We start from the raw sequence: 27,414 nt of genomic DNA on the forward strand, positions 1-27,414 counted from the left end.
GATGCATCACGGCTTGGTATGGCAACTGCTCTGCCTGGGACCGCAAGAAACTGCAGAGAGTTGTGGACACAGCTCAGCACATCACAGAAACCAGCCTCCCCTCCATGGAGTCTGCCTATACCTCTCGCTGCCTTGGTGAAGCAGCCATCATAATCAAAGACCACACCCACCTGGGTCATTCTCTCTTCTTTCCTCTCTCATCAGGCAGGAGGCTGAGGGCACATAACACCAGACTCAAGGACAGTTTCTATCCCACTGTTATAAGACTATTGAACGGTTCTCTTACACAAAGAGATGGACTCTTGACCTCACAATCTACCTTGTTATGACCTTGCACCTTATTGTCTACCTGCAATGCACTTTCCTGTAGCTGTGACACTTTACTCTGTATTCTGTTATTGTTTTTACCCTGTACTACCTCAATGCACTGTGTAATGAATTGATATGTACGAATGGTATGCAAGACAGGTTTTTCACTGTACCTCGGTACAAGTGGCAATAATAAACTAATACCAATACCTTATGTTCTTGGCATAAATGAAAGCACTTTGCAGAAAATAAATTACTTTGAAGCATGATCACTATTCTAACACAGGTTAATTGCACACTGCAACAAAAGTAGGCGAATGACTAGTTAATCTTTCTTGTTTGTTGATTTTGAGTGAGGAAATATTGGTCAAGATATCAGGAAGCAGCTGCTCTTCCTTGAATGGTGTTAAGTAGGATAGTCTGCCTTCACCTGAACAGACAGGATCTCAGTTTATTACTTCAACTGAAAAATAACACTTCTGCCAATGTCTCAATATTTCTTTCTAAAATGGAATTGTCAGCCTAAATCGTATGTTCATGCTGGAATGGTGATTTAATCATCAGCCTTGTGACTTAGAAGAAATAATACTACCGATGGAACAAAACTGAAGTAAAGAAAAAATGCAGAAGACACTCAACAGATCAGGCAGAATCTGTGGAAAGAGAAACAAAGAATATTTCAGGTTGATGATAATTCATCAGTTTTTTACCACAGCCTGTTTAAAATGATATGTCCTTTGTTTATTCTAATCACTTTATTGGAATAGCCAATGTGGTCCTTCCTGTAGCTAGCTAATTAGGCAGTATTTGTATGAGTTCAATGAACAACAATTAAGCAAATCCCAGGTCTGTCCATTAGATTATTTACCTTCCTTGATTTCAAGTCTAAACTTGAAATGCCCTTTTAAGGTATGCAAATATCTTCATATTTTTTAAATTTCAAAAATAAACTTTATTCATTAAAATGCATACAAGAAATAGAAAATAAGTGCATGGCTTTCTTTACATTCATAGTGTCGTTCAGTCTATATGTTCATGATGTTATTGCTTCAATACATTTGTAGTGTGAGCACATTCAGTGTACAAAGCACCATTGCCACCCATGTGGCCCCCTTTGACAGTACAAAACTTCTAGCGTTTGATAGGCTTTTACACAAGGTTTAACCTCTCATGTCTAGTGGCAGCAGTTCCTGAGACTGGAATCCTTCCCCACAAAACTTTTGCGTTGGCTGCACCAAACTTCAGTGCATTCTTCAGCATGTCCTCCTGCAGTCTGGAATCTGCCAGTTGGCAGCATTCCCATATGGACATCTTCTTGTACTGGCAGACCAATAAGTTTTGGGCAGACCAAAGTGCTTCTTTTACTGGTGGTGATGATCTTCCAGCAGTACTTGATGTTTGTCTCGGTATGCATCCCTGGAAACACAGATCAGAGAGCCCTCTGCTATGCAGCTACAAGGGATGAACCATGAAAATTTTCCAACGCCAGTCCACAAAGATCTGGGTAACTGCTTCATCCACATCACAGCTGTCTTGAGGGTATGATGCGCTGTGGGTGAGACGCTGACCAGATCTGACGGGGAGGGCCCTTCTCACTGCCAGCCACGCAAGGTCTTGGTGCTTGTTGGCGAGTTCTGGCAATGAGGTAGTCTGATAAATAGTTTTGACACTCTACTTGGGAAACCATCCTGCAGGATCCACCGTATCATTCTCCCACAGTGCCTGCAGGGCAAGCCATGCTGACCACAGCCTGATGGACATGGTCAAAGGTGTTTTTCTGAAAGAACTTTTCCACAAAGGACAGGTAGTGCAGCAATGTCCAACTGAATGGAAGACTGTGCAGCAACAAGGCCAGGCCCATCCTTTGCAGCACTGGGGACAGGTAGAACCTCAGCACGTAGTGACACTTGGTGCCAGCGTACTTTGGTTCTATGCACAACTTGATACAGCCACACACAAAAGTGGTCATCAGGATGAGGGCGATGTTGGGTACACATTTTCCCCCCGTTGTCTGGGGATTTGTTCATCACAACCCATTGGACGCATTCCATCCCCAGGTGAAGTGGAAAATGACTCGGCAGACAGCCACAGCAGAGGAGCAGAGTAGGGGCCACACCTGCATTCGAGTAGAGTAACACTGACAGCTCCTCACACCTGATGATCATGTTCTTGCCAATCATCGAGAGGGAGCACCATTCCCACAGTCCCAATTCTTGTTCAACCTTGTCTATCCACACCAGCCAATTTTTGTTATGTGCCTCGACCCTCTGAAACAGATTCCCGGCACCTTCAGGCAGTCAGACTTGATGGTGAACCTTGTAAATTTTAAAATATAATCATACGATTGATTGACAGAAGTGAAGATGACTTCATTCCCCAATGCTGTTTTCCCTCATCTTTCCATATCTCTTCTTAGGAAGGTTTAAGCTTCAATTAATCAAGTAATAAAGGACAAGAATTTTAAGGAACGTATATGGTTTTGTTCTAAAATTTCAATCAAGACAAACACACAGGTAACTGGAGGTTGCAAAAAAAATCTAGGAAAACTAACAAGGTGAAGAAAAAGACAATTCCTGACATGAGAAAAATAGGGGCTATGGGGGAGGGAAGGGTTAGATAGATCTTAGAGCAGGATAAAATGTCAGCACAACATTGTGGGCCGAAGGGCCTGTGCTGTGCTGTAGTGTTCTATGAAATCTATGACTATCTGGATTAAGCTTTGGAGATCCAAAAACTGGTCAGAGATGAAAAGTGATAATAAGCAAAATTACTGAGGATGGTTTTAAATAAGAAAATATAAACAAATGGACTTACAGAGTTTGAAGTCAATGAATAACATTATTGGAGTTGGGAAAGCTAGTGTTGCACACTTAAAAGAATACAAGATATCTTTTCTTTTCCTTAACCTTGAACAACATAACCATGAAAGGGTCACCAAAAACCATGAAAGGAAATAATGGGAATTTCACTTGAACAAGGTACTAACAGCTCAAGTAAAAAATTAGTCTGTTTGAACTTCCCAAAATGGCTAATCTGCTGAATTTCCTTAAGCTTTTAGTTTGTAATCCTATTTTACAAATCCTAGTTTGTAATACCATCACCATTAGTTTGCCTATGGTGATGGCAAACAGTTTGCCCATTTGTCCAATCTAGATAGCTGTCTGGGATAAAAGTAGGCATTGTACGTATGTTGTTCCAAAGCTCTGCACCTGAAGCAAAATCTTGCAGAATTATCTTTCCAGATTTCTTCATGATAGGTTAGTTCCGCAGTTTTGCCCCAAAGTAACCTTTTACTGTTAATAATGGCTATGTTAGTTATTTAGCATTTTAGTAATTAGGTATCAGGCTGTGAAGATGTGAAGATATGGCAAGCACAAAAATTTTGTTCCAGTCTGAAGCACCTAATAAGGTTTCAGCTGCCACTATTTACTTCCAGCGTTCAGTATCAACACACATTTCTGATTTATTTTCCATTCTAAAGCTATTTTGCACATCAACCGAAAAGAGGGATATGCCTCAATGTGATCCTTCCCCGAGCTGGATGCTCCATCTGGTGGCTAAATCGAAAAAGGGTACAGCAATAATTGCACAAGTCCCTAGAGCTGGAGTTGAACCTACAACTTCATTACTCAGAGCCAACATGACACCAACTGCCCCATGTTTTAAGCCTGGAGGAAGGGGGAGTGGGTGGAGTTCAGAACAAGCAAAGGCCTGTATTAAACTAGCTAAAAAAAAAGGCTAACTGTGGTCCATTTTACATTCAGCATAGCTGTCCTCATACGGGTGCACCTGGGATGTCCAAGTGGCTCAGAGACCCTTACAATTACCTGAGTTCCATGTTCCTAACACTGCTCTTGCAGTGACATGTGCGTGCTGGTTGAAGGTGATAGCTTCGATCCAATCAATGTTTATTCAATAGGAGCCATTCACCCAAGATTGGATATCGAATAATCAGCTTGACAATAGTGAAGCAAAAACAGAGACATAGAGCTGAGATCTGTCAATACGGCAAGTTTCTGTGAACAATATCACCAAGGAGCAACAAGTAGATGAAGATTACTGAAGATGGATGTCTGGAAGATTCACTGTGTGTTTTGATGTAGATGTGACTAATAAAGATATCTTATGGACGATTGCTGAGGTACAAGTGCAGTGGTAATGAAAGTGAGATATTTGCATGAAGTTATCACCTATTGCAGCAGCTGGGTGGATAAAGAAACAATTGCATTTGTTTTCATTCCTCCTAAGAGTAAGAGCAAGCTAAAAGTCAGTGAAGAAGAAATTAAGTAGTGATTTGCTCACTGGCAACTATCACCAGTTACTGCTACAACATGTCTTTAAATCCGTAGCTCTGTAAAGGCTCCTGTAATTGATTATTAGGAACTAATTCCATCTCAGGAGAAAGAATGAGAACAGGAAAACATTTGATTTCTTGAGAAGTATTATTGGCTGCTAATTAATTCTACTGTGCCATAAGCTTTGTAGCCATCTTCCCCTACTAGTACTTAACATCAGCTCTCATCTCCCAGCTGTTTTCATGCTTGAACGAACAAAATTAGCAGTTGGTAATGCAGCATAATGATATTAATGGATGTCAATGCTTCACCTTGCCAACTTCTAGGCATCCCCAGCTGTGTGTCTCTTTATATGAAGCATTCTTTGCAAGCAGCACAAAAACAAAGAGTATGTTAAATAGAGAGAGTTTATATGGGTGTCTTTTAGGGAGCTATACAAAATCCAGTTTATGTTGCATTTGTGGTCAGAGTGTATCGTTGATTGCATTGATGATCAACCATCTTCTTCTGAAGCAGTTTCTCAGGGTCAAGGATGATTCACTTTCACTCCATTACTATTGGTTCTTTGGTGAATGATGAGGTCAATGTGAGTCCAGCAGACTCTGCAACACTCCCTCATTATTCCATTCTATTTGCACTATTTATTTATTTTTGTAATTTATAGATATTTATGTCATTGCACTGTACTGCTGCTGCAAAACAACAAATTTCATGTCATCAGTCTGTGATAATAAATCTTATTCTGATTCTGGGCCAGGAGTTGCTTGACAGGCAAGACAGGAGGATAGTTAAGGAGGTGGTGTGTTCCTTCTGCTGATTATGCTTGGCTTGTGTGTGCTGTCAACAAAAGGACTCAAGGTTCTCACTACCATCCCAAATGCTCCTCCCCCATTTTGGGTCCAGGGATTCACACATCACAAGGGATATTGCAGTTTTCCAAGTAAGATTTCAGAACATACTTGAATAATTTCCTCTATCAATCTGGTAATTTCTTGTCAATAAAGGAGCAGAGTCCCTGTTTTGTATTGGATATGCAATCGAAGTGGTCTACTAATCAGAGCCAACTAAGTGTAATTAAGTCCTCAGTCCTGGAACTAAAGGTCTGGGAGAGGACGTTATTATAGGTTTGCTTGTCCTGCCAATGGATTTGGAGAATTTGTGGAGATGGTGATATTAGTATCTTTTTAGTGCTTTGAATTGCCTGCTGCAAATATCAAAGGTGTCAGAAGTTGACAGGAGGACAGGATTCACAGTTATCTGATAAATCATGAGCTAAGTGTGAGTTTGAGCTCTTGATCTTCAAACACTCTTCACCTCAGACAGTCAAGGGCTATGCTGGGATACTGAAAGCAATGAAGAATTTTATTATCCCTGTCTGCCTTCACTGAGAGGTGGTTCCTGAAATATGGGAAGTGGTTCACATTTTCCAAAATCTCCTTGTTGACCTTTACGGTGTGAAGGCAGTATTGAACAGCAGAGGCAGATTAGCAGAGGACCTTTGTTTTGCAACTGATATGTAAGGCCAATTCTCTTGTCTGACAGTCGTCAATACTCATCATGCTGACATCCTTGTAGTTTCTTGTTTGGCTGAGAACATTACTTAATAGGTACCAATAGCTGGATCAAGGGTATGGCCATGCAGTCTTATGCTCGTCTCTCTGATGGATAGGAAAGGTTTAGAGGGATATGGGCCAAACATGAGCAAATGGGACCAGCTTAGATGGGAATATTGGTCAGCGTGGACTAGTTAGTCCAAAGCACCTGTTTCTGTGCTGTATGACTCTAACCAAGGTGTAGTTTACAAAAAGACTATGTTACAAGCATTCTGTGGTCCTGAGGAGGATCAGTTGGAGAGTGGATCAAGGAAGCAGTAGATGGGGGCATCTGTGCTCACAAGTGCTGACAGGTGCCTGTGTATCCATGCAGCAAAGCCTGGTCTCCAGTTCTCTCAGAGCTCCTTAACTAAGATCTCACTCTGTCCAGCCTGTGTGATAGCTGATGTGCAACCCCATGTTAAAAGAAGTCACACACAGGCAACTTTCATTTCTCAATATAAAGTTCAGGACCTGGAATGTCAGGACCCTAATAACAGCCCCAACAGCAATAGAGCTCCTGAGCTATGATAATAACTCTGATACTTTGACTTTGATAGCATCACCCTGAGTGAGATTCGAGGAGCAGTGGATGGCCATCTCAAAAGCATGATGCTCCTTCTTTTGGAAAGCCAAACCTGAGAGGAACACTGTCTTCATGCAGTGAGCAATGGCATGAAGAATAAGCTAATCTGGTGTCTCAGCAACCCATCTGTGGGATAAGCAAAGGTTGCATGATTCCCTTCTTCACTCTTACATGCAACCAACACATTTGGGCATCAGCACAAATGCCCAAACCCTGGAAGTCTAGAGGAGGCCATGAAGGGCTTCAACCTTGAAATTACACAGGCCTCTATCCCAGAGGAAGACAAGCTGATCCCCTTGGGCATCTTTAATTATGGCCAGAAAGGACTACATCATTTTCAAGTAGTAAATTACACCACCCAGATCTCTTTTACATCAATGATAAATATTTTGTTTGAAAAACATACAAAAATCAAATGAGGCATAAAAATTAAGTGCCAATAAAATCTGCTTTACAGCTGTGGGCTGTAAAAGTATTCAGATATATTCCAAAGTTACTGAACAGGAATTCTCACATGTTTTGTAGCAATCTAAGCCCAAATTTCAAAGATCATTTATCAATACTAATGGTTGTCACTTTTTTTATAGTGGTAGTTTTTGGCCTTTCAGGTAATTCTTGTGTCTTCTTGTTCATTGGTGTCAGCATCTCCTGCTGGAAATCGATACCAGGCTCAGAATGGACCTTCTCTGAATCACATGTATCCTTTTCTTTCAATATAATTAAATGACAAAATTATGAGTGTAACAGCCTTTAATGAAGTGATCACAAAGAAACAATGTAAAAGTGGTATTGCAGCAGTCACACCACAAAATAAGCTTTAAACAAGCATTTTTGTGCATCAATTCCATTCTTGACATTTCCTGGACACTCCTCTTTATTCAAGCAAATCAAAAAAAATATTTCCTTCAGTTTTGCTTTACTCACGTGGAGCTTGTGGATTCATTTTGAATACTAAGATTCTCATAAGAAATCTGAAACCATTCCAGAATAATTTTTATGAAACTTCACAAGATAATTAACAAAATTACTGCAGCCAATCAAGGAAAAAAATAATCAGGCTACTTAATTTATAAGTCAGCATGCTTCAAGTATAAATTTTCACCGCTTGTCATTTACTTGCCTTTTCCCACACTTGTGTTTAGTTGTATCATTAAGCAGAAAAGAAACTGAAATTCAGAATTAATGTGCTATAATATTTCCTTGGGTCTTTTCACACAGCTTTGGTCATGCTTCATCTACTCCATGGGTTGAACTACTATAATTTCACACATTTAAATATTTTGCAGTGTAGTATATTTTATACAAATAGTAATATTTTTGACTACTGCAAAATGAATATTGGACCTCACATGACGTTTCACAGCCACACAACCAAACCCAATTAATTAATTGCATTTCCCTTACTTAATGGAATTCAGAGCTCACTTGATAAAGGGAATATTTTAAAGAATTGTGCAATTGTCATAATCACTCACTGATGACATGTTGATCCATTTTCTCATCCTTGTATGCTCTGATGTCAATTCTACAAAGTATGAAAAATATAATTTGTGGTACATGCTGTCCAAATAATAACTTTTACAGATCATAAAGTAGGAAAAGGATAGCGACTGGGGGATCACAAGAGAGAAAGAAAGTTTGAGGTGGTGAAACAGCAAAGATCTTTTTCTCCTCAAGATATTCCAGATTCAGTTTTATGAGAGGGATTGCAGCTTAATTTTGAAGTTCATCTGTTCATCAGAGAAGTAAATGTTAAGACCAATAAGAAAGTGGGAATATATACAAAAATGGAAATGCAAGTCTTCTGGTTTCATAAACTTAATTTTGATTTTTTAAAAATCAACTGAACTTTGAGAGGAATCAAACTTTGAGGGAAGCAAATCAGAAAGGCAGGTGGAGGAGGAAATAAGGCAACAACTGAGGGTGAAATGCTTCTTAACTTGGTGAAGGGAGAATGGATGGAGAGTTAAGGGTGATGCGAGTAACTGTGGGATCATAAAGAGACCAAGGTTGAGAAGATAGTTTGCAAAACAAAAGGTATAATTTGGAGTGGGAGTGAAGAAGTAGCAGGAAATGGAGTAGGAAACTAGAAGGTGAAGGGACAGAGGACAGTGAGCAGAGACAGCCAAGTGAAAGAGCAGTTTTGCTGACATAATATTTGTCATTCTACAATAAAGGGTGAATATATAACAGGTTTGTATTGATATTATGAAACTGGTACATCTTTCTCATAGGAGAGTACGGAATAGAACAGGACTGGGCAAGCAGTCCCTTTGAGCTGTAATTCATGAGGAATATGGCTGATCTTCCACCTCAATCATTCGGAAAATCCCTTAAACTTCTCAGTGCCTAAAAAAAAGCATCACTCTAATTTTTGAATATGCACATTCACTGCATCACAATGATCTTTTCATTTACAAAATGTTGGCTTTGCTGACAAGGATGGCATTTATTAGCCATTCCAAATTGCCCTGGAAATGTCTTGGTGAGCTATTGCCTCACCATCTAGGGTAGAATTTTCCAAGAAGTTACAGCCTCCAGATTGAAGAAATTTCTATTAACCTTCATCCTAAATAATTGACCTCTTATCTTGAGACATGCCCTACTTCTGCACTAACTAGTCAGGTGAAACAACTTCTCAGCATTTACTTTATCAAGCCCTCCAAGAAAATTATATATTTCAATAAGATCAGTCCTCATAATTCTTGAGAAAAACTCACTACTCTTCTCCAGCCCTCATTACAGCCATGGGTCAAACATGAAGCAAAAATCTGAATTCTAAAGGTTAGGTGAGAGTGACTGCCTTTGATATCAAGCAACATTTGACCAGGTATGTCACCAAGGAGCCCTAGTAAAAATAGACCAATAGTCATCAGGGGGAAAATACTCCAATGCCTGAAGTCATCTCTCACACAAAGAAAAATGATTATGGATGTTGTAAACCTCTTCTCAGCCCCAAGATTTGTTGCCGGGGTTCCACAGGACCATGCACTTGACCCAATTATCATCAGCTGATTTATTAAAGGACTTCTTTACCTCATAAAGTTAAGAGATGGGGATGTTCACTGATGAGTGCATCCAGTTCAATTTCATTCACATCTCCTACATTGACATTTAATGGCATTATCATTGTCTCAGGTTCCCCAACTATTAGCATCACTGACCAGAAACTTAACAGGTCCAGTTATGTAAATAATTTGAAAAGAAAACAGGAAGTGCTGGAGGTATCATCAGGTGGAGCAGCAGCTGTGGAGAGAGAAAAACAGAGTTAACGTTTCAGGTTGATGATCTTTCTGGTCACCTACTCACTACCCCCGTGGCAAGTGACCCACTTCCTGGCTCCCCGAAGTCTTTCCACTATCTACAAGTCACAGATTAGAAGTGAGAGAGAATAACTTCCATTTGCCTGGGTTACTGCAACTCCAAAAACTGTTCACATACGGGACAAAGTAATTCGTTTGATTGATTCCCTATACACGACCCTGAACACTTATTCTCTGAACCTTCATCACATTGTATACTCTGACACCAACTCCCATATCTGCACCCTCTTTCAACAAGAAGATCACGGGTAGCGGGTGCATGGGAACACTACTAATGGCATTATCATTGTCTAGGATTCCCCTTCAAGTCAGACACCGATTTGATGATAGAAGTATATTATCATTCCTTCTTCATCACTGCATCGAAATCCTGGAATTCCCTGCCCCACTGTACTGCATGCCTCTATATCAAAGAGCTGCAGTAGTTCAAGACAGTAGCTCACCATCACAATCTGAAGGGGAACATGGAATGGGCAATAGATGTTGTCCTTGTTAGCAAGGCCAACATTCTGTAAATGAAATGAAGAAAAAATTGTTTCCCAGTAGGAGTTACTCCAGTGTGAGAAAACCCTGGCCAATATTTCCTCTCCATACACCAGGTACATTGACAGCAAAAAGAGCTTCCACTGCTGCTGGGAATGATAGAAGCCCAAGCTCTGAACCCGGGAGTTTTCTAATCTGTCTGTTTCAATATCCCAGCAAATAAGTGATTCCTCAATTCAGCCACCCCCTATTTTCATATGGTATTTCTAAAATTATAGAATCAAATTCACCTGGCAACAAATGACAACAGTATGACTTAAGGTTTGTCTTTTTTTGTTAGTGCTGCACTGAGTCAGAACAAGATTGGCAAGTAAAGGAAACTGTTTAATTGGGATATTTATACTGAGCTCACAACCATTAAGGAACTGGAATATAACTATCTCCTTGTTTCCTCTGGAACTTTTATATGCTGCCAAAGAGGAGACCTTCACCTTCACAGATGAAATGAGCCATGGTAAAATGCAATTTCAGTCAAATTTCCACACTGCCACCCAATTTGAAACAGAATGAAATTGCAACAGGGGCAACAGAGTAAGATTAGCTTTCTCTTTCTCATTGCAGTGTTTTATTCAGATTTGGTTTGTTGGGACTTCTGTGAATGTAGTATGAATTTAAATTAGGTCTTTTTTCTTTCAAATTTGCTCTTAAATTGGCAAGATATTTTTTGAATCTACTACAGAAAATGTTAGACATTGCTATTTAGAGATTTTAGTACGACCTTCCTTGTAAAACAAACATTTTATGGATGCATGCCAGGAAGTACTTACTAACACATTATGAAGGTCACTCACATTACATGGACATCTGCTATGCCAAAAAAGAGTTGTGATTAACAGCAAGAGTAACCTAAAAACAGTTTGAGAACAGACCTCACAATATTAATTTTGTAAGACTGTATTCAAAATTAACAATTTTCACTTTTAACTTTCAGATGATTAAGCAGCTTGGCTTGACTGGAACAGGGCATTATCAACATAATCTTATTAGTTCATGACAGAACACTAATTGGTGATTTCTAGCCAATCAATGCAGGCAGCCCATCCATTCAAAAATATACTCTGCATTTCCACTGAAGTAAAACAACTTCAGTTCAGTTTAAATTTAAGTTGGATTAAACCCTGGTTTGGTATATTATATATTTCATTTAGTTTGCTCTGACAAACACAGTTTTTACAAACATATATAATGGAATGGTCTCCTGGATCACATTATGATGTAAATAGATATTGCAGCCAATACATCAGGCTCATACTCACTAATGTTAGGTCACAAGAGACAAAAATAAATGAAGGGTGCATTTACAATAATGTTAACCCCTAATATTTTAGCTGTAGCTGATCTAAGTTTAATGTAATTTCATGCATTGCTATTTATTAACAGTGCAAGCTAAGAATCCTGAATATTTCAGAATCATTTTCCTAAAACAAAGAGGATGTAATCAATGAAGTATATTTCTTTAACATTTAATGTTAAATCAGTTTCTTTAATTCTATCATGTACATAAGGAATCAAAAATCAGCTTCTTTCAAAGAAGCGTGTTGTTCCAGCTAATCTTATTACATTATGGTGCAACAAAAAAGTTTACCTGACAAACTAATGCTTGGTGAGCATTAATTAATTCAAATACAAACAAAATGCAATTTAAATTGGTGAATCCAATCATTTCACTCTCAGACTGAAATTAACCGAGCAAGGGCAGCATTTCCTTCCTCAATGGCCTAGAATTTCCATTCCATTTGGATGGCTACACAGGTTGGACAGGGAGGCTGGAGGTCCACAAACATGTCAGGAAGAAGGGAAAGAAAAACTTCTGAGCTACTTTTTGATTGCTTACTAGTATTTCCTTACATACTCCCTGTTGACAACCATTATTTTATAAAGATTATGCAAAATATCTTGGATCAATTATGTCCACCATGTAAATACATGTTTACCACTAGGAAATTTCAAGTAGTGAAATTAATCTACAGATTTCAAATGGCACATTCAATGTACCAACTCGTGTGTAGCAGCAAAAGATAATTATGCAATTTGTCTTCAATCACACCCTTTTCAGTTAGGAAGCATTTAATCATTGTGCCTCACACAATTTGACTAAGCACATGCAAAATGTTGATGGAATGGCAAATCATTGGTTTGCATGCTTGGATTTCTGTTAAAGAATAGAAGCAATTAGTTTTTTTTTGTGTAAAATAGTTTACACATGGTGAACCATTACAAATGGTAAAACCATTTTTTGTGTAAATGGTTTTCCACTATATCCAGTGAATGATCAGACCTTGGGAGGATTCTATAATTTGGAACTGGATTATTATTGTCACTTGTACCGAGGTACAGTGAAAAACATGTCATGCATACTGTTCATACAGATCCATTAAGATAAGTTATCTTTATTAGTCACATGTACATCCAAACACACAATGAAATGCACCTTTTGCATAGAGTGTTCTGCATAGTGCATTGAGGTAGTTCAAGGTAAAACAATAACAGAATGCAGAATAAAGTGTCACAGCTACAGAGTAGTGTAGCTGTGTAGTTAGACAATAAAGTGTAATGTCATAAAAAGGTAGATTGCGAGGTCAAGAATCCATCTTATTGTACTAGGGAGCCATTCAAGTCTTGTAACAGCGGGATAGAAGCTGTTCTTGAGCCCGGTGGTATGTGCTTTCAGGCTTTTGTATCTTCTGCCCGATGGGAGAGCAGAGAAGAGAGACTATCTGGGGTGAGTGCAGTCTTTGATTATGCGGGCTGCTTTACTGAGGCAGCTTCCATGGAGGGGAGGCTGGTTTCTGTGATGTGCTGAGTTGTGTCCACAACTCTCTGCATTTTCTTGTGGTCACAGGCACAGCAGTTGCCATACCAATTCGTGAAGCATCCAGATAGGATGCTTTCTATGGCACATTGATAAAAATTGGCTTTCTGAGGAAGTAGAAGTGCTAGTGAACTTTCTTGGCTGTGGCATCTATGTGTTTGGACCAGTACAGGGTATTGGTGGTTTTCACTCCTTGGCACTTGAAGCTCTCAACCCTCTCGACCTCAGCACCGTTGATGTAGACAGGCATGTGAACCACCAACCCCCCCCCCTTTCATAGAACATAGACGAGTACAGCGCAGTATGTGCCCTTTGGCCCACAATGTTGTGCTGAACGATATAAACCTACTCCATGATCAATCTAACCCTTCTCTCCTACACAGCCCATAACCCTCCATTTTTCTTACATCCATGTGCCTATCTAAGAGTCTTTTAAATGTCCCTATTGTATCAGCCTCTACCAACACCTCTGGCAGTGTGTTCCAGGCACCCACCATTCTTGGTGTGAAAAACCTACCTCTGCCATCTCTCATAAACTTTCCTCCACTCACCTTAAACAGATGTCCTCTGGTATTGGCCATTGCCACCCTGGGAAAAAGATGCTGGCTTTCTACTCTGTCTATGCCTCTCATAATCCTATACACCTCTATCAAGTTGGCTCTTATCCTCCTATGCTCCAAAGAGAAAAACCCAAGCTCACTCAACTTTTCCTCATAAGACACTCTGGTAAATCTCCTCTGCACCCTCTCTAAAGCTTCCACATTCTTCCTCTAATGAGGTGACCAGAACTGAACACAATACTAAGTGTGATCTAACCAGAGTTTTATAGAGCTACAACATTATCTCATGGATCTTGAGCTCATTCCCCCAAGTAATGAAGGCCAGCCCACCATACACCTTCTTAACCACCCTATCAACTTGTGCGACAACTTTGAGGGATCTATGGTCCTGGACCCCAAGATCCCTCTGTTCCTTCACATTGCTAAGAATCCTGCCATTAACTTTGTACTCTGCCTTCAAGTTCAACAGAGGTGTTGCTGCCTATCCTTACTGATAGCGGTCTGTTGATCAGGAAGTCAAGGATCCAGTGCAAAGGGACGTGTTGAGTCCCAGGCCTTGGAGTTTGGTGATGAGTTTGCGTGGAATTATAGTATTGAAGGTAGAGCTGTAGTCAATAAACAATAGTCCAACATAGGTCACTTTACTGTCCAGATGCTCCAGAGATGACTGCAGGGCCAGGGAGATGGCATCCACCTTAGACCTGTTTCAGCAAAAGGTGAATTGCAGTGGGTTGAGGTTTTCTGGGAGGCTGGAGTTAATGTGTGTCATGACCTGTCTCTCAAAGCATTTCATGATGGTGAATGTCAGAGCCACTGGGCGGTAGCCGTTAAGGCACATTACCTTGTTTTTCTTAGCTACCAGGATGATAGAGGTCTTCTAAGAGCAGGTGGGGACCTCAGATTGAAGCAGGGAGAGGTTAAAAATGTCTACAAATACTCCAATCAGCTGATCTGCAAAGGATCTAAGACACGGCCAGGGACACCACCCAGGCCAGATACTTTCCATGGATTCACTCTCCGGAAGAGTGATCTTACGTCCTCAATGGTGACTCTGGGTTCAGGTGTTTTGGAGGCTGTTAGGATGGGTGGTGACATAGCAATCCCCTTCTGTTCAAAATGGGCATAGAGTGCGTTAAGTTCATCAGGAAGGGATATGCTGTTGTCGGCGATGCTGCCTGACTTCATCTTGAAACACTTTATACCATGTAAGCCCTCCCACAACTGACGGCTGGGCTGGGACTCTATTTTGGACTGGTATTGTTTCTTGGCATCTCTGATAGCTTTACGGGGGTCATATCTCAATTTCTTGTAAAGGTCAGGGTCACCTGATTTGAATGCTGCAGTCCTAGACTTCAGTATGGAGTAGGTCTCCCAGTTCATCCATGGTTTCCGATTTGGGAACACCCAAATTGTCCTCTTTAGTACACAATCCTCAACACACTTGCTGATAAAGTCCATGATGGTGGTGACACACTCATTAGGCTGGCAGCTGAGTACTTGAACATGGACCAGTCATAATCAAAGAAATATTAAGGAAAATAGATAATTTGAATCATATTTTTGTTTAAAAAAGGACATGCTAAATAGGAGTGCTAATGCAATCCAAAAATTTCAGCTGCTCCGAAGTTGGCAGGAGAAATTGAAATTCTTCTTTGAAGCTGGCAAAATCTGTGCAGAAAATTGTAAGTTTTACCACCTTTTCCCTATTCATGAGGAAATTGAGATCTCAGCAATTTGATTCTGATTCAAAGGTTTGAATTGAGCTGAAATACTGTAAGAGGCTTTTTCACACATTCTGAGTGCATGCACGTTAGCATATCCTTGTGCTCTCATCTTATGTTCTCAGGGATAAACGGAATAAATTCTCCTGAGCAAATATTGATGAGAATTTAAAGTTGACAGTGAAATTTAAAAGACATTTTGTACACTGCAATTCAAACACCTAACAACGAAACTCCTTGGATAGGTAATTAAGATCTTATGTATGATTCCAGAATGATTCGCTTCTTAAATTTTGTTTACTTAATGTCCTTATTCTGTTTGAGGTTCGTGCTTCGAGTCTGACTCGGCAGAGAATCTTACAACATCTTGTAGCATTGAGTGTTCGCATGCTTCTTGACGCTGAAAATCATCAGTCTAATTCTAATCTCACAACTATATTACAGTATTTTTTACTCGTGCTCCCACAACTCTTGAGCTCTGAAGGCGGGTAACTGATTATACTTTTATTATTGACACTGCAGTGATAGCAAAAATCATACTCTATTAACATATCCACGGAACCAAAAGGGCAATGAAAGCTTATTAATTTGTCTTTAACACTGTAAGATTAAAGTTGAGCATTCATTTCGGTGTTAGATAAAACCGTCGCAATTACTTTATTTTTTAACATTAGTTGCTGCAGTGGGGAATTTACATCTCTGTGCTGCTTAAAGCATCTGTGACACTTTAACAAGGTGGAAAGGGTCCAAGAACGGTATCAAAGAGAAAACTGCCCAAACGCTGGGATTGGACATGTTTTTGTAAGACAGTGAAGACTTGGAATAAACAATTTTCCTCTAAGAACATGTGCGCATTTCTGAAATTATGGAGGTTTTTTAAAATTAAAATAAAATATACTATTTTCCTCACAATTGTTTGCAAATCACTTTCTGCTCCTTACCTTGGAAGCTTGCTCGAGTTTCTCAAGAGACTGCATCGTTAAACCGAATAAATAAACCCAGGCAGACGCCACCTCTAGCAAACAACATAGTATGGGGGACAGCTGTCTCGCCTGTTCTCACCCGATTGAATTGCTGAGATTAGAACATCCCACAAATTGTGCTGCGGCTGTAATCAGCTGCCGTGCCCATCATGAGATAAATGAGCGGATAGAGAGAGAGACCCACAGATGGGAACCGAAGCGCCAGCCTCGAGCAATCTACTGTCAGAGGATCGATCAAAGGCCAGGCAGGGGAGATGGAGGTATGGGGAAAGGAGTCGGAACGGGGAATGAAATGAGGGTAATTAGAAGAGAAGTTGCAATCGATAAGGGTAGAAAAGAGACATAGGAGATTAAAAAATAACGCTTTTTTTTAAATGACGATAAAATTCCCAACGTGCACTACAGGAGTTACAACACCTGCCCCTTTTACCTTTTCCTTTCATACCATCCAGAGACATAAACATTCCTTGCAGGTTAAACGAAAATTTACTTCTACTTTTTTTTTAATCTATGTTCTGTTTTGGTGCTGACAATGTGGTTTACTTTACATTGAAGAATCCAAACTCAAACTGGGTGATCATTTTGCACAACAACTCCATTCAGTTTGCAAGGGTGACCCTGAACTTCTAGTTTAAGATATCTTTATTAGTCACATGTACATCGAAACACATGGTGAAATGCATCTTTTTTGCGTAGCGTGTTCTGGGGACAGCCCGCAAGTGTTGCCACACTTCGGGCACCAACATAGCATGCCCACAACTTCCTAACCCGTACGTCTTTGGAACGTGGGAGGAAACTGGAGCACCCAGAGGAAACCCACGCAGACACGGGGAGAACATACAAACTCCTTACAGACGGCGGCCGGAATTGAACCTGGGTTGCTGGTGCTGTAATAATGTTACGCTAACCGCTACACTACCGTGCCTTTTCGTTTTACTTCTCCATCCAATTTTAATTTCTGTGTCTGGCCTCTTACCAAATCCAATGAAACCCAATGTAAAGTATACCATTTCTGATGTAAGGCTATCAACCTGTAGCATAAACAGTTTTCCTCTCTGCAGAAATGCTACCTGACCTGTTGAGTATTTCCATCATTCTCTTTTATTTCATATTTCTAGTGAACTGTATTTCATGGTTCCACCTTTGAGGCAGAGGGTAGGGGGGAAAAATTATCTCCCTCTATTTACACCTCTTTAAGGCAGATCAGCTATGATTAATGAGACTTCACAATCCTCTCTCAGGTGAGTAGTATTAATTTGTACAGTCATAGTTTCCAACATGCTATTTATCTCTTTTGATAAGACTTATTTCCATAAAAAAGGATTTGAAGAGATTCCGACATGAACAATGGGTCAAGGTGAATATGGATTTGGGAAGGGACAGCATATTCAATGTACCACATGGGTAGCAGTTGGCAAGGACAGAGGTCTCAAGACTTGTTTTTTTTAGGAAAAGGGTGATAATAACAGATTTGAAGAGGATGAGGTCAGTAGCTCAGAGCTAATAAGGAGACCAGGAAGAGAAGATGGATTACCATCGAGTGAAAATGGTTAAGAAAGAGCAGTTGGTGGTTCTCGTTGTAAAGGATGAGCTCTGACAGAACATAAAGAAAGATAGGAGGGAAACTAGGCAAAAATACAAGGGCTAAGGCATACAAGTTTGGCTTGAAAAGTGAAGGAAAGGTAAAGCCTTAGTGGATGTAACTGAATGGATGGCCTTAATTTTAATGACAGGAAGAATATAAGCTCCCTGCACTTGGAATGGAGTGATTATTTTATGGAAATAGTAATCTAGACCTGATAATCCAAAGACATTGATTCAAACCTGCTTTCCAGAGCAGGGGGACTTGAAATTTTGTCAATTAAGTGACCTGAAATTAAAAAGTTACAAGATTTCTGTAAAAAAAAATTATCTAGTTTATTAATATCTTTAATGGATGAAATACTCATGTTCTCACCCTGTCTGGTCTACATGTGATTCCAGACCCACAGTAAAGTGGTTGACCTCTCTCAAGTGGCTTAATGACCCTTTTCATATATCAAACTGCTATCACTTTCGCCATCCTGACTCAAGTAAATGACCTTCTTTGGGACATATGGAGATAGATATTTAAATATAGGCCTTGCCAGCAATTGCTGAATTCCATGAGAAAATAAAAGAATAATTTCAAACAAAATTTTCTAATGGTAATGTGTACTGAGATATTTGATGCAATTTTGTTAATAAAGCTCATGATGTACAGAGAAGTTTTACAATGCATTTTTAAAAATTTAAATCTAAAGCTTAACTACTGGAGTCTTATAAATGTTGTCAATATCTAAGCCAGTTACTTGAGGACAAAAAGTATTTATGGACTCATAACCATGCTAAGGCTGCTTTTACCCCTTCCCCACAAAACAGCAAAAGCAAACATATTTAATCAGGTAAGGTTTCCCATCAATTTCTGTTAAAATTTAGTTCAATGGCTATTATTACGGTGAGAATTTGTCTTAAGTAGGGAAGGTTACCAGATATGCAATGCAGAACATTATTTTCAGTATGATTGTTTTAAAAAGTATTTGATAAATGATAAAAGGAAACTATTTATAAGGTCAGGTGAAAATCTAGAGAGGAGTAACATCAGGTCTACAGTATAGAAAAAGATAATTTTTCCCTTTAATCTAATCCTACTAATGTATTCTTCCATTCCTTTTTCTGTAAGTGTTTATATAATTATTGAACAAACTTATTGCTTCAAAGAGTTAATGTATTGTCTAAGAGAAGGAAAAATTAAGCTGAGTTCAAATCCAATAAGCTATTAGAAAGCAGGAGTGCTCACAGTTATGATAGATGAGAAAACAGTCCTATCAAGGAAATCACATGCCATTCCATGATGGAAGGAGAATTGAGAATAGTTAAACATATACAGACAAATATAAAAGTTGGGAATGTCAATGCTCTTATTTTCTGCTTGGTTGACTAGATAATGGAACATTCCATAGTATTGATTTACATGTACCTGACAGAAGCCCAGTCTACTGTGAGAAGTTTTTTTTATTGTTTTCATAATAATATTTGCAGCAAAATACTATTGTAGATGTTAAGATTTTAGTGTTCTAAGTATATCTTATATTGATACATTAACCTTATATCAATATAATGAAAGTATATCTTATATTGATATTGCTTATTTGCATAAACACTACTGGTGTAACAAAATCTTGATCAATTATGTTTACAGCCATGTTAACAAAGTGAAAATAAAGACTTATTTCCCTATATCGAGGTAGTTAAAGAGCAATAAATCAAATTGATTTGCAAAATTGTAGATGATTGGGACTGTTGACAGTAGCAGCAAGGAGCACTTGTACTCATGTTCCCTGGTTTCTCAGGAGATTAGTTTTAAAACTCTTTTTTTAAAGTTCATTGGTGGTTGCTGAAGAATTGAGACTTGATGCTTGTTCTTATCCAGTCTCATAGATGAGACCTAGAACAGATCTTGTGCCCTACTTTTGTCTAAGCGACTTAACTCCCACTTCACTTTTTCTCCCAGGTTTGATATATGGTTCAGCTGATCTGTGCTCAGATATATTTCAGGCATCCTCAGGGTGCAGTGTTGATCTCTGAAATCAGTCCTCATTACATTGAAATTGATGAAACAAAGTACAATTCCTCTATCTTCATACCCTCAAAAGATAAGATATCTTTATTAGTCACATGTACATCGAAACACACGGTGAAATACATCTTTTGCATCCAGTGTTTTGGGGGCAGCCCGCAAGTGTCGCCACGCTTCCAGCACAAACATAGCACGCCCACAAACTTCCTAACCCGTACATCTTTGGAATGTTGGAGGAAACCAGAGCACCCAGAGGAAAACCACACAGACATGGGGAGAACGTACAAACTGAAATGTTCTAAAATAATGTTTTATTAAAAATACCATTGTTAATTAAATGCGATTATTTCAAGCAGGGATTCAGGTTCTTGAACCATTGGGATCTCTTCTGGGGTAGAGGTGACCTGTACAAAAGGGAAGGGTTGCACTTGAACCAGAGAGGGACTGATATCCTTGCAGGGAAATTTGCTAGTGCTACACAGGAGGGCTTAAACTAGATTGGCAGGGGGGTGGGACTCTGAGCAGGAGCAAGTCATGGGGAATAAAGCTGTAGAAAGCAAGAGCAAGTTTAGTAATCAAGATAGCCATGGGCACAGTAAAGGGGGGGGAAAGGAATACTCAGTTAAACTGCATTTATTTCAATGCACAAGGCTTAACAGGTAAGGTGGATGAACTCAGCTTGGATTGGCTCTGAGGACTGGGATGTTATTAGCTATAAAAGAAACATGGCTGAGAGAAGGGCAGGACTGGCAGCTCAATATTCCAGGATACAGATGCTACAGGCGTGAAAGAGGAACAGGTAAGCGAGGAGGGGGTGTTGCCTTTTTGATAAGGGAGGACGTAACAGCAGTGCTTAGGGATGACATTCTTAGGGGATCGCCCAGGGAGGCCATATAGGTATAACTTAGAAACAAAAAGGGTAGAGTCACTCTAGTGGGGCTGTATTATAGACCCCCCAGTAGTCAGCAGTCCCCATAAGGAGCAGGTGTGTAGAGAAATTGCTCATAGTTGTAAGAATAATAGGGTTGATTTTAATTTCCCCACTATTGACTGGGCTACCCAGAGTTTTAAGGGCCTGGATGGGGTGGAATTTGTGAAATGTGTCCAGGAAACTTTCCTGAATCAATATATAGAGGGCCCTACTCAGGAGGGTGCAATACTGGACCTTCTCTTAGAGAACGAGGCAGGATAGTAACTGAAGTGGCAGTCAGGGAGCACTTTGGCTCCAGTGATCATAATTCTATTAGTTTTAAGATAGTGATAGAAAAGGATAGGACAGGTCCACAGGTTAGGGTCCTAAACTGGAGCAGGGCTAATTTTGGGGGAATTTGGCAGGATCTGGCAGAGGTCAATTGGGTGAGTCTGTTTGAAGGGAAAGGAACAAATGGCAAGTGGGAGGCTTTTAAGAGTGTGTGTCAAGAGTCCAGGGGCAGCATGTTCCTGTTAGGGTGAGGGTAAACCCGGCAAGTTTAGGGAACCTTGGCTGACGAGAGATATTGAGGCTATGGTCAAGAAAAAGAAGGAAGGATGAGTGAATCCCTTGATGACTATAAAAAGATTAAGAATACTCTTAAGAGGGAAATCAGGAGGGGAAAGAGAGGGTATGAGATGAATCTGGCAGGTAAGGCTGAGGAAAATCCTAAGAGGTTCTATAGCTATATATTAGGAGTAAAAGGGTGGCTAGGGAGAGAGTGGGTCCCCTTAGAGATCAGCAGAGCGCTTATGTCTCGAGCCACAGGAGATGGATGGGATTTTTAATGAACATTTCTCTTTGTTGTTTATTGAGGAGAAAATCATGGTTGCTCAAGAGATAAGGGAAAAAAATGGAGATGTTTTGGAGAACATGCATATTACCAGGGAGGATGTACTTGCAGCCTTACAGCACATTAAGGTGGATAAAGCCCAGGGCCTGACCGAGTGCATCCTCAGACTTTGTGGGAGGCTAGAGAAGAAATTGCAGAGGCCCTTGCGGAGATATTTGCTTCATCGTCAGCCACTGGTGAAGTTTCCAAAGAATGGAAAGTGGCTAATGTTGTTCCATCATTTAAGAAAGGTAGCAAGCACAAGCCAGGTAACTACAGGCCGGCCAGCCTGACATCAGTAGCAGGGAAGATACTGGATGGAATTCTGAGGGACAGGATCTATCAGCATTTGAATACACAGAGTCTGATTACAAGGAGTCAGCATGGCTTTGTGCATGGAAAGTCATGCTTGATGAATCTTTTAGAGTTTTTGAAGAGGTAACCAGCAAGGTAGATGCAATAGGGCAGTGGATGGTGTCTATTTGGACTTGAGCAAGGCCTTCGACAAAGTCCCACATGGTAGGCTAGTCTGGAAGGTTAGGTCCCATAGAATCCAGGGAGAGGTCGTTAGGTGGATTCAAAATTGGCTTGGAGGTAGGAAGCAGAAGGTGGTGACTGAAGGTTGTTTCTCAGAATGGAGACCAGTGACTGGTGGTGTGCTGCAGGGGTCAGTGTTAAGACCCCTGTTATTCGTCATTTATATAAATGATTTGGATGTGAATGCACAAGGCTTGATCAGTAAGTTTGCAGATGACATGACCTTAGGAGGTTGTTGTTGATAGTGAAGAAGATTATTGTAGAATACAAGGGGATCTTCAATCAGTTAGGGAAGTGGACCGAGGAGTGGCAAATGGATTCCAATACAGATAAGTGTGAGGTGATGCATTTTGGAAAGTCAAATCGGCATAGGACTTATACTATGAATGGTCGGACATTAGGGAGTGTAATGGAACAGAGAGACCTAGGAGTACAAGTGCATGGTTTGTTGAAAGCATCGTTACAGATAGACAGGGTGGTGAAAAAGACATTTAGCATGCTGGCCTTCCATCAGTCAGGGCATTGAGTATAGGAGTTGGGATATTATGCTGCAGTTGTACAAGTCGTTGGTGAGGCTGCACTTGGAGTACTCTGTACAGTTTTGGTCACCCTATTATAGGAAAGATGTGGTTAAATTGAAAAGAGTTCAGAAAAGATTTACGAGGATGATGCCAGGACTAGAGGGCCTGATCCGTAGGGAGAGGTTGATCAGGCTAGGTCTTTATTTTTTGGAATGTCAGAGAGTGAGGGACGATCTTATAGAAGTATTTAAAATTATGAGAGGTATGGATAAGGTGGATGGTAACAATCTTTTCCCCAGGGTAGGGGAGTTCAAAACTAGGGGGCATAGATTTAGGTCAAGAGGGGAAAGATTTAAAAGGGACCTGAGGGGCAAATTTTTCATGCAGAGGGTGATGAGAATATAAAAAGAGCTGCCAGAGGAAGTGGCTGAGGAAGGTACAAATAGTATCATTTAAGATGCACTTGGATAAGTACATGGAACGGGGTTAATAGGGATATAGGCCAAACACAGGAAATTGGGACTAGCTGGATGGGCACCATGGTCAGCATGGACTGGTTGGGCCGTAGGGCCTGTATCTGTGCTGTATTACTCTATGACTCTATAATAACTTTATCTATAGTAAAATGGCTAATTCAAAAGCCCTCTTGTGGATTACATTTCATAATCAACTTAAAGATGAACATTGGCTATGCAGCATAAATTAACTCGATCAATGATAAAAACAAGCCCCAAACTGTCTATATGTATGTATTGTTATTTTGAGAAGTACACTGTCAATGGGATTTAAAGAAAAATGGTTTAACAGACAAAACTAAGCCACATTAACCAGAATATTCCTGGTTCATTTACCTGGTCAGTGCTGGGTTAACTGATGTCAATGTTATTTTGGAAACAATGATTAGTTTCATGGATGATACAATGATTCTCTCTGAATTGACTATATACAAAATCTGGCTCAACTATGATGTCCCAGTGGGTGAAATAGCCTCTCATGTAAAATAGTGGCATCTGTGGAATCAGGAGTGGGGACCATCAAAGACGGGAAAAATAAATTTGTGGGTGTAAAGCCATGCCTCATCATACTTATTGAAGCCTCCACATTTCAAATTTCAGACATTTTAGAGGTCTTTTAAAACATATTTTCCAATAACTTCCATCTCTTGCGTTGGATACCCTATGCTGCAACAGCCAGCTAAGAATCACCAGCAACTTGGTTAAAACAACTGATTCAGTTTACTAATTTAATTTAAAATGATTTTCAGTAGTTTCACCAAATTAAATTGGAAAATCAATATATGTGATGGTAAACTGTGTGGCTAAAATAATGAGCAGGCCAGTTAGCTAATAAGATAGATTCTCTGGAGCACTTCACTGAAATGGCAAGGCTAACATGATGGTATCCTAAACATCACTAAATCAGCCACGGTATGCAGAAGAAAGAGCTGGATTGGTTTGCATCAAAGAATCAGAGAAATTTAGAGAAACTAAGGACTGCAGATGCTGAAATCTGGATGAAAAACACTGGAGGAAGTCAGCTAGTCCCAATTTCCTGCATTTGGCCCATATCCCTATAAACCCTGCTGCGCAACCCCACCCCCACTGCACTTATCCAAGTGCATCTTAAACACTAGAGGAACTCTGCAGGCCAGTCCTGAAGAAGGGAGGGTCCTGACCCAAAACATTGACTGCCTGCTTTTCTCCACAGATGCTGCTGGCCTACTGAGTTCCTCCAGCATCATAAGTGTTTTTCAATCAGAGAAATTTACCACACAGGATGCCTGCAGGCCACTGTCAAACTGCTGGTAGAAAATATTCAGAATCCCACTGCTGGTGTTAGGCTTTGGCCTAGCAAGTTATGTTGCATCCAAAGCTGTGGTGTCATTTACTGAACTGACCAGGTTAGAGGGGTAGGTTGGGAGGAGGGGCAGAGGTGACCAGAATACGTGTGTGGCCCTGTGGGTGTCTGTGACCATTTGTTTGTGCTGGAATCTAGTTTGGCGGTTGCCAGGGTTCTAGATCCAATTTAGGAGAGAGGGAGAAGGAGGAGAGAGTTGAAAAGCATCCATTGATTTAAATGTGTCACGTGTCTCTGCCTCTATCACCCTTTCTGGCAGCGGGCTCCAGATCCCGTACATTTACTGGATGAAAATTTTCCACAGCTTTTCTTCCACATCCCCCCCCCCCCCCCCCATCTCTCCGCCAGTTACCTCAAATCTCTGCCTCCTAGTTATTGGATTATTAGATATTAAGGAACTCAAGGGAATATGAGGTTAGAGCAGGGAAAGATCAGCCATGACGGGACAGGCTGAATAGCTTGCTCCTGTTTATCTCTTATGCTCTGAATCAGATGAGAACAAGCGGTGAAGCAAAAAATAGGGGTGAGGGGAGTCCAAGTGAAAACTCACCCAGCATCCGGCGATGGAGAATCGATGTGTCGAGTCTGAGAGTGGATCTGAAGCGCTGGTTCCGGGAAGGTTTGGCTGAACACAAAGTATCGGCAGAAACGGTGGAATGACTGTCTCCATCCGAGCCGGCATCGCCCCAGTGCAGACACACACACACACACAGATAGCCAGTCAAGCCAGGGTGACATTACACAGAGCTCCTCGGTAACCGGGCTGTCTCTAGCGGCTCGGTGTTCACACACTCACACCCAGAGACACAAGTTACTGGACTCGCTATAAAGTTTCTGGCCAGCTTCCCTGGGAGACAGAGAGGCGGAAACTCTCTCCCGTCGTTTTCCGAACCGATCGGGTTGTGGGGCGAGACCAGAAGCGGCTGGAATATGTCGGTGACACCGGGCGGCTGTGATCATTTTGTTCCTGCTGGACTCTGAAGTTTGGTTCCCGCCAGGATTCCGGGTTATGTTCAGGAGAGAGGGTTGAAAATCCACCCGTTTAAAGAGGCAGCACTGTGTGTATGTGTGGCTGGGTTGATGGAAAGTTTAACGCCTGCGATTAAGGTTTGGCTTTGAGTGGGGAGAGCGGACGAAGTATTTTGAAAGCAATTATAAAAGATGCCAAGGGTGAGTGGTGCCCAGCCGAACGGGAAGCCCCGGCTGCGCTCCCGCTTCACTCCGATGCTCCCAACCAAGCGCGGTGGCCGGTGCCAAGGGCGAGGGGTTGGCCGGCAGGCTGGGCAACTGGAAGCCTCTGATCGCGAGGAGACGCGCCTTCCGATGCAGTCTTTGGACGGTGGAGCGGGCCGGCGGCCCCAGGCCAGCGCTCGGAGCACCGGCTGCAGCCCGGGGCCGCTGCGGCGGAGCACCCGGCTCTCCTCGCCAGGTAACCGGGGTGTTTCAGTGGCAGTTACTCCGGTGGGGGGAACTGAAAGGGATTTCAAAATCCATGTTCCTTTATCCCTTTGTAATGGTTACCTTCTCAATTTTGCTCGCAATCTCAGTTTAATATTATTTTTAGATAAATTAAAGCTTAAATGCGGGTCCAGAAATGCAATGGATGCGTTGTCGCTGGTTCCCACTTTAGCATGTCTGGTGTGTTTTAATAGATATTAAAGTCACCTTTTGAACTTCTCTTACGGAGTCGGGCATGCAGTGAACTGCTGGGTCTGGCCAGGAATTTTCCAGAGACCTTGGAAATGTTTTTGTTGGCATAATAGATATTTCACATTTGACTTCTGAAAAAAATTCGACTAGCCGTGCCCATTTCCAACACGAATTCTGTCCCCAAAGCCTATCATATCTTTGCCTCCTTCTGCCCTCGTGTCGTTGTGGAAGCTTGGATTTCATTCATTGCTGGCGGGCGTAACGTGTGTGGGAATTCACTGTCGCTATCGCGGTGGCGAAGTTCAGGTTGTTGAGATATTGCCACAGAAAAGTTAAATTCAGTTTCTTTGTACGCACAATAAAGGAAGTTAGAACGGGGTCAGTAAATTCAAACTTAGCATATTAACTGAAGGATTGCTCTAATTATGTGGAACATTTTCAGCAGAGCATCTCCACAGCAGATTTATTTTTGTCTAGACGAATAAAGATTAGGGCAGCGTGGGACACAGAATTAAAGGAATTCGGTGCAGCGGGGGAATTAGCCTAACCTCCACAAAGCATGAGTTGTACATTGTCAAGGATGCAGTTAAACCATTTCCCATTTTAGTCCAATTGTCTGCATAGAGTTACTTCTGATTGTTAGAATAAGTTGTCCGTTCTGGTTTGTTATTCGAACCATAGTTAAACAATTAAGTTAATGATATAAAATCAAGGTGCTTGAAATT

General features: G+C 40.8%; 2 protein-coding genes across 3 annotated transcripts in view; one reads left to right on the forward strand and one right to left on the reverse strand.

Annotated features, from left to right (window-relative positions):
* The window catches only part of cdhr2 (cadherin related family member 2), a 125,249-nt gene extending 99,528 nt beyond the window's left edge, over positions 1-25,721 (reverse strand). The window contains exon 1 of the mRNA XM_052013586.1: positions 25,590-25,721. Within this exon, the coding sequence (XP_051869546.1) occupies positions 25,590-25,721 (132 nt within the window). The remainder of the gene's footprint in view (positions 1-25,589) is intronic.
* rnf44 (ring finger protein 44) overlaps positions 25,719-27,414 on the forward strand; it is a 137,335-nt gene continuing 135,639 nt past the window's right edge. The window contains exon 1 of one of the 2 annotated variants that reach the window (XM_052014563.1): positions 25,719-26,468. In XM_052014563.1, the coding sequence (XP_051870523.1) occupies positions 26,201-26,468 (268 nt within the window). In that variant the 5' untranslated portion in view covers positions 25,719-26,200. The remainder of the gene's footprint in view (positions 26,469-27,414) is intronic. The other variant, XM_052014564.1, reaches the window with a different exon arrangement.

This window comes from Pristis pectinata, chromosome 4, assembly GCF_009764475.1.
Source record: "Pristis pectinata isolate sPriPec2 chromosome 4, sPriPec2.1.pri, whole genome shotgun sequence".
Classification (NCBI taxonomy): Eukaryota; Metazoa; Chordata; class Chondrichthyes; order Rhinopristiformes; family Pristidae; genus Pristis; species Pristis pectinata.